The sequence below is a fragment of the Chiloscyllium plagiosum genome, unplaced genomic scaffold (assembly GCF_037043375.1).
Source record: "Chiloscyllium plagiosum isolate Xiang-an unplaced genomic scaffold, Cpla_swu_hap1 HiC_scaffold_18, whole genome shotgun sequence".
NCBI lineage: Eukaryota > Metazoa > Chordata > Chondrichthyes > Orectolobiformes > Hemiscylliidae > Chiloscyllium > Chiloscyllium plagiosum.
Window position 1 is genome coordinate 23,621,994 of NW_028270156.1, and position 20,437 is coordinate 23,642,430.

General features: G+C 39.9%; 2 protein-coding genes across 2 annotated transcripts in view; one reads left to right on the forward strand and one right to left on the reverse strand.

Annotated features, from left to right (window-relative positions):
- The window catches only part of LOC122557680 (transmembrane protein 263-like), a 166,184-nt gene that overhangs the window by 57,993 nt on the left and 87,754 nt on the right, over nucleotides 1–20,437 (forward strand). The window lies entirely within an intron of this gene.
- Nucleotides 9,629–10,219, reverse strand: LOC148146863 (syncytin-A-like). Its single transcript, XM_087996226.1, has one exon. It carries the CDS (start codon nucleotides 10,217–10,219, stop codon nucleotides 9,629–9,631), a length of 591 nt encoding a protein of 196 aa, XP_087852352.1.

Consider the following 20,437-nt stretch of genomic DNA (forward strand, 5'->3'; position numbering starts at 1 on the left):
TTTTAATGCTGATGTGTACCTGAGCTTGCAACTTCATTATTCTTGTCACCTAGCCATGTTCCCTTCTGCATACCCTTCCTTAGATACTTAGCCACCAAGTCCTGACTGTAAATTATCATTGCTGATTTATTAACTCCTGCCACCATTCCAGACTTTAATCCCCTTGTTAGGTCCATTGCTATGCTATATCTCGCACTTGGCACATTGAGAAAAGCTTAACACAACTTATTTTTGCCTCCTTACAAACAACAGCTTAAACTGCATCATCCCAATTTGCTGAGGGTCATGAATGATTTAAACTGCTTTTCCGTGTACCTTCGTTTTTTCCACTTGAGGCTTTATTCTAAGCAGGTGTGACATCAAGGATTGCTGCACAAGGTAGAATGTGTTTTAGGGGTAGCAAATAGAATAGATAAGGAATCAGTTGCTCACATCCAGTTGAGTGTAAGGATTAAATGTCTTTATCAGGATGGCAAACTGTCACTCGTAGAGCAATATAGGGGTTTGCTGGCTTCTCTACTGTTTAGAATCTTTAACAGTGATTTGGGTTAGAGGACTGAATGCATGGTAACTAAATTTGCTGATGTTACCAAGATAAGGGAGAAGTCAATTGTCAAGAGGACATAATTAAAAATCACACAACACCAGGTTATAGTCCAGCAGGTTTATTTGGAAGCACTAGCTTTCGGAGCACTGCTCCTTCATCAGGTAGCTGTGGAGCTGGACCATAAGACACTGAATTTGTAGCAAAAAATTAGTGTCATGAAATGAAATGATATATTGAACAAACCTAGATTGCTGTTAACTCGTGCATCTTTGAGAATGTGTTGCACGTTTCGGTTCACTAATATGATAACTTGTGCTTCCAGATAAACCTATTGGACTATAACCTGATGTGATTTTTTTTTAACGCTGTCCATCGCAGTCCAACACCAGCTCTTCCACATCTTGTCAAGGAGATATGTCTTTTGAGATGCTATGAACAGGATAAGTGAGTGCACAAAAACGTGGCAGATGAATAGAATCTGTGTAAATATGAAATTGTCCTTTTTGGCCGGAAGAATAGAAATATATAGTGCTAGTAAAATGGAGAGAGATTGCTGGTTTCTGTGAAACAGTGGTATCTGGTACATGGATCTCATGAAGTTGGTATGCAGATACAGCAATTTATAAGGAAATGTGACGTTGAAATCATTGGGAGGGGAATGGCGAGTGCATGTAGGATGGTAGAGGTGAGACCACTTCTGGAGTACTACGGACAGTTTTTGTTACTGTGATCAAAAGTGAGATATATGTTTCAACTTTTTTTTAAAAAAAGTTCTTTTGTTTTTAAACTGATAGTAAATGGGTGTTAGTTTTTGTGAAGGAGTTTAAAAATGAATTTGGCCAGCCTTTGTGGAACCATGATTTTAAACCAGCATGTGCCTTGTGTAGTGTTTGTGGAAGTTTGTTGGTACTGATTTATATGGAGAATTTCAAGGCATTAGCTTTGCAGAAGGTAAGACAGTTCATAAGTTTTTGGCCAATTCAAAGGAGCCCTGACTGAAGTTTGAAGAATATATACTCTCTCCGAGAAAATCGAGCTTGATCATGTTCAGGAAAAAGATCTAGTTTGAGGATGTCTAAGCTAGAATATTTGGTTAGAAACCTGCATTGGTTATTCAAAGCTGAGAAATGCGAAGGCAGCTGGATGAGTCTTTAAAAAAAGGCTTTTATAGTTCTCAGGAGCAGAACTGACAAGAAGCTGTTCAATGAAACGTACAGATTTGATGGAGTTTGGAAATGTCTCTAGTTTTTGAGTAATTCTAATTAGGGGAATAGAAGAGATTTGATTTTGTCTTGTGCTTTGAAGTCTTTCAAACATGGGTAGTTTGTGTGGTTTGATTTTTTTTCTTTGTATTTTTGTCAAAAACCCAACTTATTGTTTAAAAACAAATCTGCAACCTCTGTGCTTGTGTTTCAGTGAAAGATCACCAGGTTAATGATCCATTAATCCAAATTTTGTACTGATCTGACTTGACCAGTAGTAACATCAACTGGGGTCATAAGACTACCTAATTTGAAAGTAGAGATGGGAAGAATTGTTTTTCTTTTGTGTCTTGAGTGTTTTGAATCCTCTTCCCCAAAGGTAGTGGAGGCCGAGTTGTCCTTTTGCCAGTTCAAAAATTGATTAAGGTGCTTGCTCTGAGGAGTTGCAGTTTGTTGTTTGATTCACTGATTTTGTAAGACACCAACTTGTATAAAAGTGCATAATTCAGCAACAAAAAAGAGCTGTACTTAGGCATTTCTCGCTTTAAACAGACAGTAGCACTTCTTGTGTGGAAGTGCACCCAGTAGTGTTGTGGCACAAATAAGTGTAGCCATGTTCACCGAGCAACCTACAGCTGCATTTGCCATTTGGATTGTGCGAACACTTAGATATCTATTTCAGTAGTTGTGTACAGTTCTGGTTGGGACCAACCAGAATTGATTTGGAGATGCCGGAGTGTACAAATTTAAAAATCACACAACACCAGGTTTTAGTCCAACAGGTTTATTTGGAAGGTTTTAAAAAAAGTTTTGCGATTTACATATGAAAGAACTGAAACCAATATGGACATTCTAACAGATGAGAGACTTAACAAACAATCCAGGTATTTTTCAATATATAATTTCAGTAAGGTCATCCTGTAAACTTTTGCTATAAATTCTGTGTCTTACGATCTTATACTCCACAACCACCTGATGAAGGAGCAGCGCTCTGAAAGCAAGTGCTTCCAAATAAACCTGTTGGGCTATAATCTGGTGTTGCGTAATTTTTACTTTGTGCAACAAAATTGGCAAGTCATGTTGCAGCTGTGGAGAACTTGAAGGTTGCTTATGACATGTTGCTTCCAATTCTGGTTGCTATTCTAACAGAAGGATGTGGAGACTTTGGAGAGGTGACAGAAAAGGTTTACCAGTATATTGCCTGGCTTGAAAGATATGAGCGATGAGGAGAGATGGGACAAACTTAGTTTGTTTTCACTTAATCGTTAGAGGCTGAGGGGTGCCCTGATAGAGGTTTACAAAATTGAGAGACGACATGGATAGACTCCAATTATCTATTCTTTCTCCCAGGGTTCAAATGTCAATATACTTGGATTCAAGGTAAAAGGAGATCAGTTTAAAGGAAATCTGAGGCACATCTTTTTACACAGTAGTAAATGCCTGGAATGCTCTACTCAAGATGATGGAGGTGGATTCTGTAGCAAGGTTTAAGAAGCATCTTGACAGATACATGAGCAGGAAGACAATAGTGTCATATGGACCATGTAGAGGCAAAAGGTTTTTAGTTTAGAAAGGCCTCATCTGTTGGTGCGGTCTTGATGGGCCGATGGGCCGAAGGGCCTGTTCCTGTGCTGCACTGTTCTTTGGATTCATTGGCATTTATAGCAGCTTCTGTATGAAGTAACATCAACACTGAAAACAAGTTTATTTATTGTCCACAGTTTCAATTTGATGACAGAATGTGCTAGAAAGTTTTAATTGTAAAAGGTTGCAATTAGGGATGATTATCTGCACTTCTGTGAGATGTTTGGGAGAGCAGTTTCAGGGGCATAGAGTCTTGTAGTTAGATTCTGAGAAAATTAGCGCAGCTGCAGTTGATTGCAAAGCTTTCTGTCCCAAAAGTAATCACTGTCTACTGTTCAAATGTTCTCATCCACCCCCTTCCATGCTCAGAAATGGTCTTTATTATGAATGTTCCATCATTTTGACAGTTTAAGTGCACATCAGTTTCGATAAGTTGATGCCCGCGAATGATGGATGTGTCCTCAATGAAAGCCCTAGTGGGGGAGCAACTGAAAATATTTTCCAAGAATGTAAAGCATGGTACACCACTGAAACATTCTGGTGTTTGCAGTTAAGCTGATTTTTCCATTGCTTCAACCTTCTCTCACTTCCTTTTATCTGATATTTTTGGAACAAGCTGTCTTTTTTACTCTCAAAATCTGAATAATTGTTCATCAAAATTCTGAGCTGTAATCATTGCACAAGTCACAAAGGAAAGAAACTTCTTGGTTGAAATAATTTCTGCACATGGAGAATGGAACTTGTATTGTTTTGAAATGATCACCTGAAATGGTAAGTACTTTTTCATAAGTTAAACTTCTAATGTTTCTGTCCTCAAATTTGCACTGTATTGCTGAGAAGCATTATTTAGGTGTTGAAGTGAGGAAGAAGTTGATTCAGATGGAGTTTTATCTTTGAAGCTTGGTCAGATGCATACTAAGAAACAGTTACTTAATCTTCATCTCAAGTGTATTACCATATTTGTAAAACAAGACAAGAAAATTCACTGTGATTTGTTTCTGAATATAGTGCCAGGGTGGAGGCCATGTGGGAACTGATAGACAAAACATAACTTTTGAAAATAATTCTATAATTACCTGATTTTGAAGACTTTAGCAGGTGTTCCAACTTTGCTTTTCCAGATAGACCGTCCAGTTCTCCATTAACCCAGCAATTCACTATGGTCTTTCTCAGGCTTGTTTAGCCTCAAGAAAAATCACACAGTATGGTTTGGAACTAAGCCCTTGGGCAAGCAAAGATCAAACTTCCAGTTTTATGTTTAAAACTGCTGGTTATACAGCTTAACTTGTAACAGTGATTTAAGAACCTTGATGTCAGATAAAGCTGTCCCAATTCGCTCTCCAATGAATGCACCATTACAGGGAAGAAATTGAAAGCAGTAACATCAATAACCAACAGGTTTTCCTTGGTTAAATCATTTATTGGATACGCATTACCCCTTTTAAATGGTCTGTTAATGTTAGTAATTGTGATTCTAGCACTAAGGCATGAATAAATAAAATGGTATCCTGCATGTGTAAAGAGGGAACATGCTATTTGTATTCATGGATGCATAACTAATATACAAAAGGTAGATTGTTAAAATTTATGCTGAAATTTGAATTCTGTTGCAGTACTTTATCTAAAGGGTTTTCACACTGCTCTATTACGCGTCACTGATTTGGTTAGATTAGATTCCCTACAGTGTGGAAACAGGCCCTTCAGCCCAACAAGTCCACACAGACCCTCCGAAGAGTCACCAACCCAGATCCATTCCCCTACTCCCTACTAATGCACCTATCACTATGGGCAATTTAGCATGGCCAATTCACCTGACCTGCACATCTTTGGATTGTGGGAGGAAACCGGAGTACCCGGAGGAAACCCACGCAGACACTGAGAGAATGTGCAAACTCCACACAGACAGTCACCCGAGGCTGGAATTGAACCCGCGTCCCTGGCACTGTGAGGCAGCAGTGCTAACCACTGAGCCACCGTGCTGCCCCATGATTTGTTTAGACAAACGCAACTCAACGCTACATCAGCAATGGTTCATAAACAGCAGCACATAGAAATAGGAGCAGGAGTCAGCTATTCAGCATGTTGGCGGAAGTGGACACTGCAGATGCTCGAGATAAAAGTCAAGATTAGAGTGGTGCTGGAAAAGCACAGCAGGTCAGGCAGCATCCAAGGACCAGAAAGATCGACGTTTTGGGCAATAGCCCTAATCATTCCTGATGAAGGGCTTTTGCCCGAAACGTCGATTTTCCTGCTCATCTGATGTTGCCTGACCTGCTGTGCTTTTCCAGCTCCATTCTAACCTAGACTCTGGTTTCCAGCATCTACAGTCCTCACTTTTGCCTTGTTCACTGTAGGTTGGTTAGTGCACTGGGAGAACCATGCTATGGTATATGGGACAGCAACCTGGCTTATTGGAACAGGAAATTGGGATAAGTCATCTAATGGAAACATTTCAACAACTGGAGAACTCTGTGCTATTGTGTCACTTTTTGAACTTTGCAAGAATTTCAAATTTGCTCGGTTCTGATGCAAAAACATTGAATAAAACTGACCTGAATAGACTGTCAAATTGAGCTGCACAGTGACATTGCATCAAGTTAAATCTAAAAGAACTGGTGGATTATATTTCAGAAGTGTGAGCCATTACATAGTAAGTCTTTCAAATTTTTGAGTGATCAGGTGTAATGAGAAGTTCCAAAATGTTGAAAATAATGAATTGAGTGGATTTTTTTTACTTTTCCTGTTTAGTGTTCCAATTATCAAAATATACCTTAATGTTCAAGATGCATTTTTTTTAAAAGAAATCGCCAGTGATTTAGAGTTGAGTGCTTCATCTTGCTCATAGTTTTAAATGATTGAATGCACTTCAATTGCAGCAATAGGTCTTGGAACATTGTTATATACTGGAATAAGCAGCTCCATTATTATTTGTACTACTAATTTTGTATTGCTTTGGGTTTTACCCAAGCTAGTCAAAGAGCACTTTCTATGATTCACTGTAAAAATGCATACACCCTTCCTGATGCTCCTCATTACCTTAAGTATTGAATATTGTAATTTATGTAAAATGTTTTGGTGAACTGTTCGCTACATTGTATTTGTTGAGTTGACCTTATTGTTAGGTTGAGTGGCACGCTTCAATGAATCAAGAAGTGACAGGACTTGATTGTAGTTTACTCTGATTTTCTTAATGGCTTGCCTCTGGATAACTTCACATCCAAGTGAGAGGCCGTTTTACTGTAAGTCGAAATAACTCAAACAGATTAAATTTCCAAATCAACAAATTGCAAATCAAGTTGAGATTATTTTTCTCAAGGTGTGAGAAAACATTTTCTACGGTTGCACTTTTGATTCTTTGCATGGAACATATAGTAATAAGTTCTGAAGTATATGCTGCCCTTGTTACACTTTGCAAAATGATATTGGAAATGTGATTTTCAGTTGATGAAGGAATGAGAATAAATTCTAATCAGAATGGTATGTGAATTGGTGATTGTATTGCTGCTGTTGCCCTTGTGTGTTATAGAGACTAAGAGCCTGAGAGCTAGTGTCTAAATCCGAATAAATTCCAGCCAAATAACAATTTGTAATGTATACTAGCACTTCTTCTATGGCTGGGGTGAGGTGGCCAACCTTGTGTCTCATTTGACCATAGAAAGACATATTTTGAGAAGGACTGTTTCACACCTACTGGAGTGCTGTAACTTGTAAGGATATGAACAAGTTTTCTGCTTGGTTAAAGAAAGAATAAACATTTATTTGGGAAAACCCAAGAAGTAGGGATGAGGAAACCTCTCTGTCAGCATTTGAAGGCACACAACATGGAGTTCTTAAGGTAAAACAAATACTTGGGTTCCTGATGGAAGTACAAGAAGCAAGTTATTATTCACTTTCTATTTCCTTTCAAGATGCAAGATGAATTAATGGAACAGCAGGCACCTTTAAATGCCATAACTATTCGAGTCGTGTGTCTGCCCACAGTTAAAATGAATTAAGGAACATCAGAAACTGGTGTGTTAATAAATTAATTTTTCAATTCCGATAAATTTAATACGGCAGTGGGTATATGGAAAAGACTTGAGAGAGTTGATAACTATATGACAAAGTAGATGACACAATTAATAAATCAGTAAAGCAGTGGATACCAGCAAATTAATATGGCTCTATAACATTTAAAGAAGTTATGGGCAGTGATGAATTAATAAACCAGCAAGTACCAATTTGATCTGATTAATGGAGCAACAATCATGTGAGGTAATGAGCCAATCAAAGCAGAAGTAGGCACCAAGGATTTGATGGGCAAAAACAGGATAAATGCAGCCATGGTTTAATACATTAATGGAGCAGTACACTGGTAAATGAACAAGTTATAATGCTATGAGGGTTTGTAACTTTTTGATTTCATGCAAGCAACTGCTGTTTTGGGTGTCTGTGCTAATCTGGGGTTTAGGACAGGAAGAGGAGGGAAATTCAAAGAATAGGAGAGAAATATTGCGAAAGTGATGCATAAGGTCGAGCTTAGATCCTCGCCCTAAGTTAAGTTCGCTGCTTTTTTGGAAGTCAAGAAATATGGAATCTGCCACAATGGTTTGGAATGGACTGAGACTTTGTTTTTTTTTATATATCTCAGACTCTTAGATTAGCTCATGCAATTTCGATGTTAGAATGCAATAATAGCCAGACAAGTCAAATCAGTCTCTGTATTTGCAACACCATGAAAATTAAAAAATTCAGTGGTTCTTAATCAGACTTTATGATAAACCAATTCCAGGTGCCAAGTTTACAGCTTAAACTGAACAATCAACAATTTGTTATTAATGCAGTAGCTTTAATGGTACAAAGTTAAGCAATGAGGTAATTTTATGATATGCATGATTTAAACCCAGCCTGCTTTGATTCTCAGATTTTGTCTCCGGCAAAAGGAGTTAACAGATAAATGAAAGGAAAATAAAGCAGTTTTAAATTGCCACTTCACTGTAGCAGCTTCCACTGTGTGTAGTAACATAAGTATGTGGGATTGTATCTTGCATGATTTCTGAAGCAATAAAAATAGTCCAATCAGCTCCAAAGAATGTTCATTTAATTTTTAGAATGGTGATTCTACTCTCCAAACTTTCACTAAGTTGATAACAGGAAGATAAGATAACCAGTGACTTAGTACTTGGTGGACAATCATTAGTGAATGATTAATGACAACGAACTGGAGGATTATCAGAGAGCAGTTAAACCTCTATCCTGTAGCTTTGGCAAGCACAATCTTTGATAATGAAACAAATTCAAACTTCCATTTCTCTTTCTGTTTTCAGTATTCCCGTTGTTAGACTGGTTGACACCACTCTTCCTGTGATGGCCCCTTTTAACATCTGAGTATCTGCCAACATTTGAGCATACTGCATCTGTGGAGCTGAAACATCGACAGTGTTCTTTGAACAAGAATCAACCTGCAATTAACTTTCAGGCCAGGCCAGGCCTTGGAACTGTCTCAGTTCGTTGTCGTCCTTTTTTTTTTAGAGCAAACTATTTTTCACAGTCAATAGGTCACCTTCAATTCCTTGCTCTTAGTTTCAACCAGAAATGATAAATGAAAATGTAATAAACCAATAAGAGTTCTAACAAATTATATAATTGTGGTACTGTAAGTACATAGTGTGAGAAACAGAACTCACTCACAAATCAATCAGCCTGATTCAAAGCCTTGGAAACAAGAACAATTTATTACAGTCTTGCAAGAACTGGACGCCTCTGCAATCAAGCAGAAGTGCACACGAAAACAGAGCATATTAACTTTCTTATTTAGTTTACAAGTTGCGGGATCACGCCTCCCTTTTTCCCATCCTATCATAAGCCGATTACCTCGCTTGTTAGTTATTTTCTTATCTAGCCATCCTGCTGTCCTTGTCTGCATTCTATGTTCCTTGTTTGTTACAGCTTGTTCTCTTATCATACTATAAGCTTTATTGTGAAATACTCCTGCTGCTTCTTTTTGTGGTCAACTACAACACTAAAGTTATTTCCTAGCTTAAAACTATTTTCTTTAAAAGACCCTCTATATTCATTCAAGTCTTAGCCTTAAGTATGCTACATGCTACAAGAATTCCGTGACTGTTTGTATAATGTTCCTCTCCCCCCCCCCCCCCCACACTACACTCCCTCACCCATCTGCAAACACAACATTTCTAATCTCCCACAATTCCCCTTTTTCTTTTTCTCTAACTGTTGTTAAGTCTCCTTTAATTCATTTTCTTATGTTCTGCCCTCTTATGCCTTTTGGCGATGAGGTTCACAATCTTACATTTTACATTTGTGTTGTTCGTCCCTCAAACTCTAGAAGCATTCTTTGACTTTCTCTTTGTTGCATATCGCCTGCAGATTGTAAAAGCACCTGATGATTTATTTGGGTTCCCTCCTCAAGGGATATCATCAGTCGTCTCATTACCCATTTTAGGACATTGAACCCTACCACCAGACCCACTAATATCAATAATCCATTGACAGCTAGATTGACTAACCACCTTCCCCAACCAGTCAATCCCCAATTCCCCCATTCCCATCCTTTTTTGTTCCGGTACCGATTACCGACCTCCCTTATCTTGGCGATTTTTTCTCGCACATGTTTGAAGATATGAGTAATGTTAGAGGAGACCTCAGGTATGTACGTACAACATTCCTCTCCAATTAGTGCACAGGTACCACTCTTCTCTGCTAGAATATAATCCAGAGCCATCCTGTTCTGAAGAGTCGTTAGCCTAGTGGCAATCATTTCGGTCGTTATGGCTGCTACTTGGGATTCGGTTTCGGCCAACGCATCAGCAGTATTGTTGGCCAACTCTTCCAGGGAAGCCGCTAACTTTTGTATTTCTACTCCTGCTCGTGCGGTCCCATACATAGGTATCAAAGTCCAGCGAAGGTGATCTCCTTCGGTTACTTTCTGGGTTACTTGCCTTCCTCCCTGTTTATTCCAAGGTATTTTTGGGGCTCTCTTTAACAGCCTCAAATGGGGAATTATATAGGCAAGGTAGCAGCAGCCACTCCAGCCTTTTTGGCTTTGAGGTAGTATCTGAACTGGATGGTCCCAGCACCCATTCCCGTTACTCTCGCTGAGGATAAATGGGTAGGCCTTTAAGCCACCCACCCAATATGTCCCATTCAATATTTGGGGAATGGTCGTGGCAGTGGCTTGGCTGATGTAGACAGAAGATGATTTTCTTAATCGGAAGGGTGCGGTATCATTCTGATTTCAGAAACAAGTGGTATTTACTGCTCCTTTCAGTGGGGAAATTCTAAGGCCATCGATAGCACCCAGAGTTTTCGGGGCTGGTCAAGGGAACCACCCCGCAAAGTTATAATTACCCCTTTCAAATCTCCAAGTTGTATCATTTGAGCCCGAGTCAAATTGTTGTACATCGTACACTTCTTTGGTAAGTGGTATTACCATGAGAGGAATTCCGGATTCCCCATAGTGTGGAATCTCTGCGCACACCCAACAGTCGGTATGCCCCTTTAGTTTAGCATAATTCTGACATAAAGTGGTAAAATGATTTTTCCCAACCCCCTTGGCAGCTCGCGCCAATATTATCGTGACAATATAAAGCTGACCACTCATTTCAGCTCACAACCCTATCTGTCTATTCTCTAACCCTTTAAATACCAGGGAGGAGTGAGTCCATGCAACACTTACAATTGTTTTGGGATACAGCTTTTTTTTAACCAATTCTTAATTCTCTCTTATCTCAGTCCATTCTTTTTGCTCAGCTTGACTTTCACAGGGTTGTCTGTTGGATGTGCTTGCCACACTGCCAGAGGGGAAGGAGCATCCACCAGGCCCTTAATACGAGTGTGATGACTCCACCCTTTCTCAGCAGTTCGAATGGCTGTTTCAGTATTCAGGAGGGTTAGGAATGGTCCCTCCCAGCTTGGATGCAGTTTGGTATCTTTCCAGGTCTTTATCAGGACCCAATCACCCGGTCGTATCCGATGTACTGCGAACTCAAGTGGAGGTGCCTGGGTCAACAGACCCTTCTTCCTAAGGTCAGACAAAGAAGAGCCGAGCACCACGATATAGTTCTTTAAAAACTTATCATTGAACTCTACAGTTGGATATTCCCCTCTTCCACCCAAGAAAGGTAATCCAAACATCATCTCATAAGGAGAGACGCCTATATCACGTCTAGGCGCAGTCCTAATGCGTAGCAACGCAATAGGTAAACATTTTGTCCATGGTAATCGAGTCTCTAGGATTAACTTAGACAATTGCTTCTTTAAGGTTTGATTCATTCGTTCCACCCGTCCAGAGGAAGGCGGGTGCCAAGCAGTGTGGAATTCCCAAGAGATTTCTAATCCCGCCATTACTCCTTGTAGGATCTTAGAGGCAAAATGGCTACCTTGGTCTGAATCTATACTTTTCACCACTCCATATCGAGAAATTATATGTTCTAAAAGAGTTTTCACTACTCCCTTCGAAGTAGCTGAGGACATTGGAAATGCCTCCATCCACCCAGTTAGGTGATCCATTAGGACTAATAAGTACTTTTGTTTCCCTCCTGGGGGTAATTCTGTGTAATCTATCTGTATTCTTTGAAAAGGTCTTACCCCAGGGTTTCTTCCACCTCTTGGCCCCCCTCTCATTACTTTCTTTTGGCAAGTCGGGCATCCTGCACATACCTGTTTGGCTAATGTGTATATCCCTTTACATCGTACTTCCTTAACACTATGTCACACATAGCTTGGGAGCCCTAATGACTGCCTTGGTGCAAAGTGGTTAGGATGTATCTCGTAACTGGTTTACTTAATAACTCCCATCCGGGAGGATCCATCTTCCTTGCGTTGTCTTAGCCATCGTTACATCTACTGCACTATCCTCCACACAATTTTTAAGCCCAGCAATATAATCAAATCCCTACCTAATAGATTACTTCCAATGTCAGGAATATATAGTAATTGTCCTATCACTTCTCCATCATTTCTTCTAATTAGGGTTGGCTCAAAAATAGGCACCAAGAATTCTTTGCTTTTTACTCCGGAAACCTTAAGATACTCCTTAGTCAATTTAACGCCGGTAGGTCTAAAACTTAGAGATGACCGTGCCGTTCCCATGTCCACCAAACACATTGCCTCCCCCCCCCCCCCCCCCCTTTCAGATCCCACCTTTTAAATTTATCAAGGGTTCCCGGTAGGTCTCAGGAGGAAGGAACCTTCATCTAAGGTCATTGGGGAAATGGCTTCCCTTTCTCATGCTAATTCCAAGCATTCCTGTTTAAAATGCCCCACTTTCCCGCAATGGTAACACCCTGCCTGTTGCCTCCTTTCCCGGGTATCTGACCCTTGTCTTTTGTGTCCTCCCCTACCCTTCCTGTTATCCCCTGATCCCATTCTCCTTTTTATTATTTCTTCTACTGCTGCCTCCATCATTTTGGCTTTCTGTTTCTGCTTCTCGTTTTCCCTTTTCACATACACTCTCTGTGCCTCACATAACAAATCTTCCATCTGTCTTTCACTCTATCCATCTAATTTCTGTAATTTCTTTTGTATGTCCAGCCATGATTTAGTTACAAACTGGACATTTAAGAGTCCCTATGCCATCGGATTATCGGGATCCATTCCCGAATGCTTCCTTGTGTCCTCCTTGAGCCTTTTAAGAAATGCAGAAGGGGTTTCATCCTTCTCTTGTTGTACTTCAAATGCCTTAACAAAGTTCTGTGATCTTGGTGCCACCTCTTTAATTCCTAATATTACCATTTCTCATAGATCCCGCATTGACTCCTTATCTTCTCTGTCATTATTTTCCCAATGAGGGTCAACATTTGGGAATTGCTATTCTGCTGGGGCCCCTTCTTTTCCCATTCCTATAAAGCCGCTCTCCTAATCATACCTCGTTCTTCCCCTGAAAATAACGTTCCTAAAATTGCCACCAGTTCTCTCCAGATATATAAATTAGGCCCTAGGAATTGCTCTAATTGTTCGGCTAGTCCAACCGGATCCTCTATTAAACTTTTCATTTCCTTTTTAAAGACCCTAACTTCACTGCTAGTTAAGGGAGCGTTTACATATCAGATTGTACCTTCCCTAATCGGAACCTCTCGTAAGGGACATAATTTTACATTTTCCATTATCTCTGCCCCTTCTTTATGTGTAGTGGCTCGAGTGACTCTGCCCCCACCCCCCCACCACCACCCCCCACTCCCCCTCAAGGTTCTGCATCTTTTAGTTCAGAGTATGTTCCCCTGTCTGGGTCTGGACTCGGGAGCTGTAGGCCCGTTCCGGGGAGTAGTATATAGGGGCGGCAAACATGTTTTTAGATTAGATTAGATTAGATTACTTACAGTGTGGAAACAGGCCCTTCGGCCCAACAAGTCCACACCGCCCCGCCGAAGCGCAACCCACCCATACCCCTACATTTACCCCTTACCTAACACTACGGGCAATTTAGCATGGCCAATTCACCTGACCTGCACATCTTTGGACTGTGGGAGGAAACCGGAGCACCCGGAGGAAACCCACGCAGACACGGGGAGAACGTGCAAACTCCACACAGTCAGTCGCCTGAGGCGGGAATTGAACCCGGGTCTCTGACGCTGCGAGGCAGCAGTGCTAACCACTGTGCCACCGTGCCGCCCACAAATGTTAAGGGATCCCATTTTGGCTTCCCTTTTTCATTCTTTTTTCCCCGATTCCTCCGTATTCATGGGACATAATTTTACTCCCGCGCTCCCTATCCAACAAGCCGCATATTCTGACTCTTCTTGACTGTATGTTTCTATCCGATTGATGTGTGTATTAAGATCTTGACACAGCCAATCCTCATTGAACCCATATTTGGGCCAAAAAAAAATACCAGGCGCCTTAATACTTTCTCCAGTCCAAACGAAACAACAATAGTTTATCATTTTAGCCTTATCTTTCTCCCGCATCCGGGAGTTGTGTTCCCAATTACCCAACATTCTCCCCAAAGAACTGTCGGGCGGGATATATCCCCTTTAACGTTATTTACAGATCGATCGTTAAACAGGCAACTCCCCGTGCCTCCCATTGTTGCTAATTTAATTAATCTTAACGAGGTCCGGTGTCACCTTCTTCCACACCCCCTTCAGGGTCCTGACTAGACACCTTACTCATCCGATTAATCTGACCAAGTATATGCTTTTTCTTTGAGACTTCAACTGTTCTCCATAAATCACTTTTATGTAAGGATAAAAGAGATTAGTTAGAAACTGATAGTGAGGCAGTCATGACCTGTAAAAAGAACAGGAGTTAACATTTTATTTCATAATCTCTAAAATCCTTAACCTTAAAAGAAATCATTCTAAAATTTCCATAGTAGAAATCAGATTCAAAACAGTCCCGGATCTCAAGCTCCAGGGAACAAAGCACAAACATTCAATCACCAACAAACAAATGTGCATTCAAACTGAAATACAAAGGGTTAAACTTTCTACTTGCTGTATAGCTCTTTTCTTACACTCACTCACTCACTCACTCACTCACTCGCGCACCACATCTCGCAGACACTTTGAGCTTCCCGCAACAATTCCTCTAGCTTTTGAATAAGTTTCTGGACGTCTGGCCATAAGTTAGTTACGAAGTGCACACTCAGTAGCCCTTCAGCCACGAGCCCTTCTGTCACGGGCTGTTTTCAATTGACATATGCTTAATTTTATATATCGCCAATTCCCCGTACTTTCGTACGCCCGACCACGAAGGCAATACTTAAAGGTCTCTTTTCTTACCTTGGTCTGTGCACAGAGTTACCTGGTCATTTCGGTGCGCCCCGTCCCACAGCAATTCCTGCAGCAAATACCGCTGCCACCCCGGTCGCCCGGATATATCCTTTAAGACCTTTCCCTACCTGGGTCTTGTGCCCAACCGAACCCGCCACGTCTGCCCACCTTGTTTCCAGGGTCTCCCAGTCCGATCGTACTCGCCCAAACCGCGAATGATAAGCAAGGGAGTTGGAGATCACCGAAATTGGCGAGGTGCACCTCCCCTGTCGTCCCAAGAGGATCGAGCGGTCGGAGTTTGGAACCCGGACGAGCCCCCAAAATTGAGAATTAGAACTCACTCACAAATCAATCAGCCTGAGACAAAGCCTTGGAAACAAGAACAATTTATTACAGTCTTGCAAGAACTGGACGCCTCTGCAATCAAGCAGAAGTGCACACGAAAATGGAGCATATTAACTTTCTTATTTAGTTTACAAGTTGCGGGATCACGCCTCCCTTTTTCCCATCCTATCATAAGCCGATTACCTCGCTTGTTAGTTATTTTCTTATCTAGCCATCCTGCTGTCCTTGTCTGCATTCTATGTTCCTTGTTTGTTACAGCTTGTTCTCTTATCATACTATAAGCTTTATTGTGAAATACTCCTGCTGCTTCTTTTTGTGGTCAACTACAACACTAAAGTTATTTCCTAGCTTAAAACTATTTTCTTTAAAAGACCCTCTATATTCATTCAAGTCTTAGCCTTAAGTATGCTACATGCTACAAGAATTCCGCGACTGTCTGTATAATGTTCCCCCCCCCACAATACACTCCCTCACCCATCTGCAAACACAACATTTCTAATCTCCCACAATAGCACTCGGGATGTGGGGCCACCTATATCCAGGACCGCAAACAATAGGTGACGTCTTTTGCACAATGCTTGCTTTTTGCTTGCAAGTGAGAAGAGTATAGGCAAAGCCAGAGTAGGAAGTGGCAGCACTGGGAACCAAATCTCTAAGCCCAAGATGTGAGAAGGTAGAGAGAGCAAGTAACGCTGCATTTTTGATAACTTTTTTTCCACAGAGTTGCTTTTTGTCTTACATTTCTGTGCTAATGAAGGTGATTTTCATTTTGAGCAGTTGGGCTACAATACTGTTTGGGCACTAGAACTCTGCAGCTCCATAATATCAGAGTAATGACATAGTATTTTTGTGTAGTAAGATGGTCAGTTCTCTCAGATTTGACTGTTAAAGTTGATGTGTAGGAAGGACATAAATGTATGACAAAATAATGGTAGGAATAGAAGAAACACGTATACCATGCATGCATTTATTGTAGATTTGCCTGAAATTCCCATTAGCAGCACTGTTTAATTTCTGAATACACATTAGTAACACAAACTTTCTCACTGTATTATGCTATAAGTACACTGTTCAAACATGAAATATGCTGCAGTATGAGTGGCACGAGGGGCATTATTAGTGTCCAGTTCAGCCAGCAGTTTCCATTTAAATGTTGACATAAGAATTCTTGTTGGAATTACATAAATCAGGACATAGTTTGATAAAATAGAATTCAGATAGCAGCCCTGGTTCACTTCTCCCACACCCTCTAAACATATTTCAGCTGATCATTGGTGTTTGTTATCACTTCCTATCTGCAACACAATGTGATCTCAACTTCATTCACTTCTCAGTGATGATCCATCTCATTGAACTAGATTTCACGATGAATCTTCAGCATGTTTCAAGGCCAACCACCTTTCTTCTTAGTGAACTTAGACACCAGCTTCAGTATTGCTAACACTGTATTAGATAACTTTGTAGGTAAACATGTCACGGTAGCTGGTGTTCAATTGGTTTTCTCTTGGAAAAAGGTATCGAAGATTCTTTTCTTTCTCACCTGAATATGACAGTTAAAAATAATCTCAGAATTCTAAACAAATCAATTCTGAACAGTGGTGGTTGACCTCTAAACTTAAAGCATCTCTGCCATCTGGCTGAATTGCTAAATTATCACTGTTCATTAATTTTGTAATTGTACCACAATATGTAGGAAACTGTGAAGAGGATGGCGATCAATTTTGCAGAATGATATTTTTATATTAAGTTGGAGATTTCCATGGAGCTTAACTACCTGGAGATCCAAGTCCTAGATGAAGCACTTAGTTGAGAATGTCAGATATTGATACACCAGGGGAAAAGATGGTACTGAAGAAACTTGATCACCCATGATAGGAAATGCAGAACATTAGCAGAGTGTTTTTTTTTTCAATCAAATGAGGAAACCATGCAAGAAGACAAATGGAAGAAATAAACTAGTGTATTGGAATGTTGAAGAGAGCCCATTTGTTTATGAAATTGAACTTCTGGGCTGTTCAAATGAATTGGTACTTCTGTGAGATCGAACACTTGCTGGAGAGTATTAAGATCAAGATGTTTTCGTAAAATATATGTTGACTAGAATCTACATTTTATATTCTTGGTTCTGTAACATACATGGTGATAATACCGTTCCAGTAGCTGGTCATGAATATTTCTTGTCGCATGCCAATCTTTAAGCAATAAACATTGCTTTTGTTGTAATCCTGAAGATGTCATAATTTAATACAGTTTGTTATGAATACATTTGCAAAATATGGACAGTGTTAATATCACAGTAAATGGCAGCCTTTTTGTTTGGTAACTGGTGATTTCTTAATGTTTCTGCAGTCAACCGATTTTGTTTTCTTCCCTGAGATTCTTACACACTTGATGCAACTGCAACATGCCAACTTGGGTGAACAAGCAAAATTTATTAAGCACAGTACAATAGAAGCTTTAGAGAAACCCTGAGCACACTTCATCATGCTTGCAAAGCGTGTCCAGCAATGCTCCCTGAACAAAGGGAACAATCTGTCCTTTATACAAAATCTTTACATCACAGTCAGTAATGCTCACCAAGCAACTCCCAGCCACTCCTTCACAGTCACATGCCACTGAAGACACAATGCAGTGACCACACCATCTCCAGAGACGGTGTAATGCAAATCATCCCTTAATGGCCAGATCTGATGTGAATTGTAGCTTTTTGTAACTATAGTGAAGTCGTCAAATTCCAACTGTAATGTTCCAACTGACCTGATTAGGGGATGAAAATGTAAATAGTAGGAGATGACAATGTAAATTGCTGAGTGGCAAGGAAATTGCCATGTAAGTGTCCCTGGTTAATGGGAGATGATAATGTAAATTTCTTACTATCTATCTGTAAGTCAAAGGCATCCCACCCTCGTCTCCAGACATGCAATTTCCTTCAGGTCGGCAGAACAAGTTAACTCTTTAATATCACACCCTGACACCCTAAGTCAAGAATAAACTGACTAAATTGACCCTCTTTTCAAAAAGTGAATTGAATGGTCATGCTTTTCTTATCAGTTTTGGCATTTGGTTTAAATAAACACTGATTTATTAACATAATTCACTCTAGACTTGGTTGCAGTTTGACTGTGCTACATATGTGTTTGACAGCGTGTACATGTTTCTTTTTTGAGCATAAATTGCATATTCTGATTTTCTAATGCCAGTTTTTCCTTGTTCAGTTCGGTCTCTGGGTGGCTTGCAACCTGTTCGCTTGATTTAAAGTTTTATGCAAGTTACTCACTCGGATATCCGAAGGTTGATGTAACTGTTTTCATAACAAACAATTTACAAAACACAAAAGACTCCTCCATATTCAATGAGTAAAATTTCCCACAAGCTGAACATTTTGGGTCATTTCTGGTGACCTTATTCGATGTGGCTTATGGTTTTGTCACATAGTTGTTGATATGGCATGGGTAATGACATGAGTTACTGCACTCTTGCATGTTTCTGAATGTGGGTATTCAATGCCCATATTCTCCAGATCAGGGATTGGTGAGTTTGTGTTCAATCGACTAACTTTGCCAAGTCAACTTAGAGTAGTGTAATGCCGTCCTTTTGAGATTTATCGTACTGTATTGTGTTGTGAAACAAAATTGTATTTGTAAGCTAACCATGTAAAATTTAGTCAAATTGTCCCACTAAGTTCCACATGTTGGTAGAGCCTGATCTTAAAAAGCACTTGCATAATTATTTTACCTAAAACAAATTCCAATCAAGTAGCTTCCAGTTACTTTGTGCAACCCATGGGTTTGTCATGTTTTTTCACTACCAAGCTCATTGTGTGCCTTTTAAAAAATATCAGTCAATTGTTTCATTTGAAAAAAGTATGACCCAATTTATCTTCCGTTACTCAAAACAAAAGTTATCCTGTCAGTTGGATTCTGTGCTTGCTGTCTGATATTGGCCAGAGCTTCGATGTTTCAGTTGACCCTTGAGTCCTAATATTTTTTTGAGTCTTAATGCCTTTTAAGTCTCTGCATATCTGCTCCATGCTGGTCCTTGCATGAGGAGCTCAAAGTCATATTTCCTTCCTTTATAAAATTACATCAAGCTTGAATTATTTTGTTGCTTCAGCATTAAAATTCATTTTCATCTAGCTTTCAGCTGACCTCTTCACTTGATTCCTTGCAGCCAGCATCATTTATTTTTCTCCTTTAAATCTCTTCCATTCTATGTTGGTTTGAGGCAAAAATACAATCTTGTTTTACCTAAGGTTTTCCAGCTCCACCTGTACAACTCCCTCTGCCTCCACACAATTTGAACTATGTTCATTTGAGTGATCTTACGAAATTTTGTAACTACTTAGTTGTACGTACATGGAGGTGAGTAACGTGTATTCAAAATGAACTTTCTTCCAATATCCAATGGTTGTAAGTTTGCAGCATAGCCTAGACGTGTTAGTAAATCATGGCTACAATTATGTTTGCAGAAACTAGCAGGATGGATGTGCCATAGGAAATGGTAACATTATACTGAAGGTTAGGAATAAAAAATTAAGAAAGAAATACATAGGGCCAAATGTGAGCGATCCTAGTTGTACAAGTTATGTTTTAGGAATGTTGACATTTTTTCCTTTTTATCATAGGAGATTGAATTCAACTTCAGGGGTGTTATGCAGGTATAAGTGAATAGATGGCCTGTTATGTGCCCCTCAGTATTTATTGCGATGTTGCAGGAAGTCAATACACAGTTCCATTTTAGATCTCTCAAAGTTTAATTTTACTCATGCTGTTTTATGTCTGATGACCAAAGTGGCTGTTGGTCCCACTGCATTGATGGTTTGGTACAGAACAAATCTTGCATGATTGGGTTTTCCTTGAACAGTCTTTTGTTGATCAGAGTAAGTAGAGTTATATTAAAGTTAGAACATACAAGCTGGCTACTCAACAACCAGACTATAGGGGTGTTTGTCATCAACCCAAGTTGTCAATTTTAATCCTTGTACCTAAATCCCTACATTTGTTTTTACTTGGCGTAATCCCATCTATTATGTGTTGACTTAATTT

What these genes read in the sequence shown, in the direction of transcription:
- LOC148146863 (XM_087996226.1), bottom strand. Translation starts at nt 10,219, where the DNA reads ATGTATGGGACCGCACGAGCAGGAGTAGAAATACAAAAGTTAGCGGCT.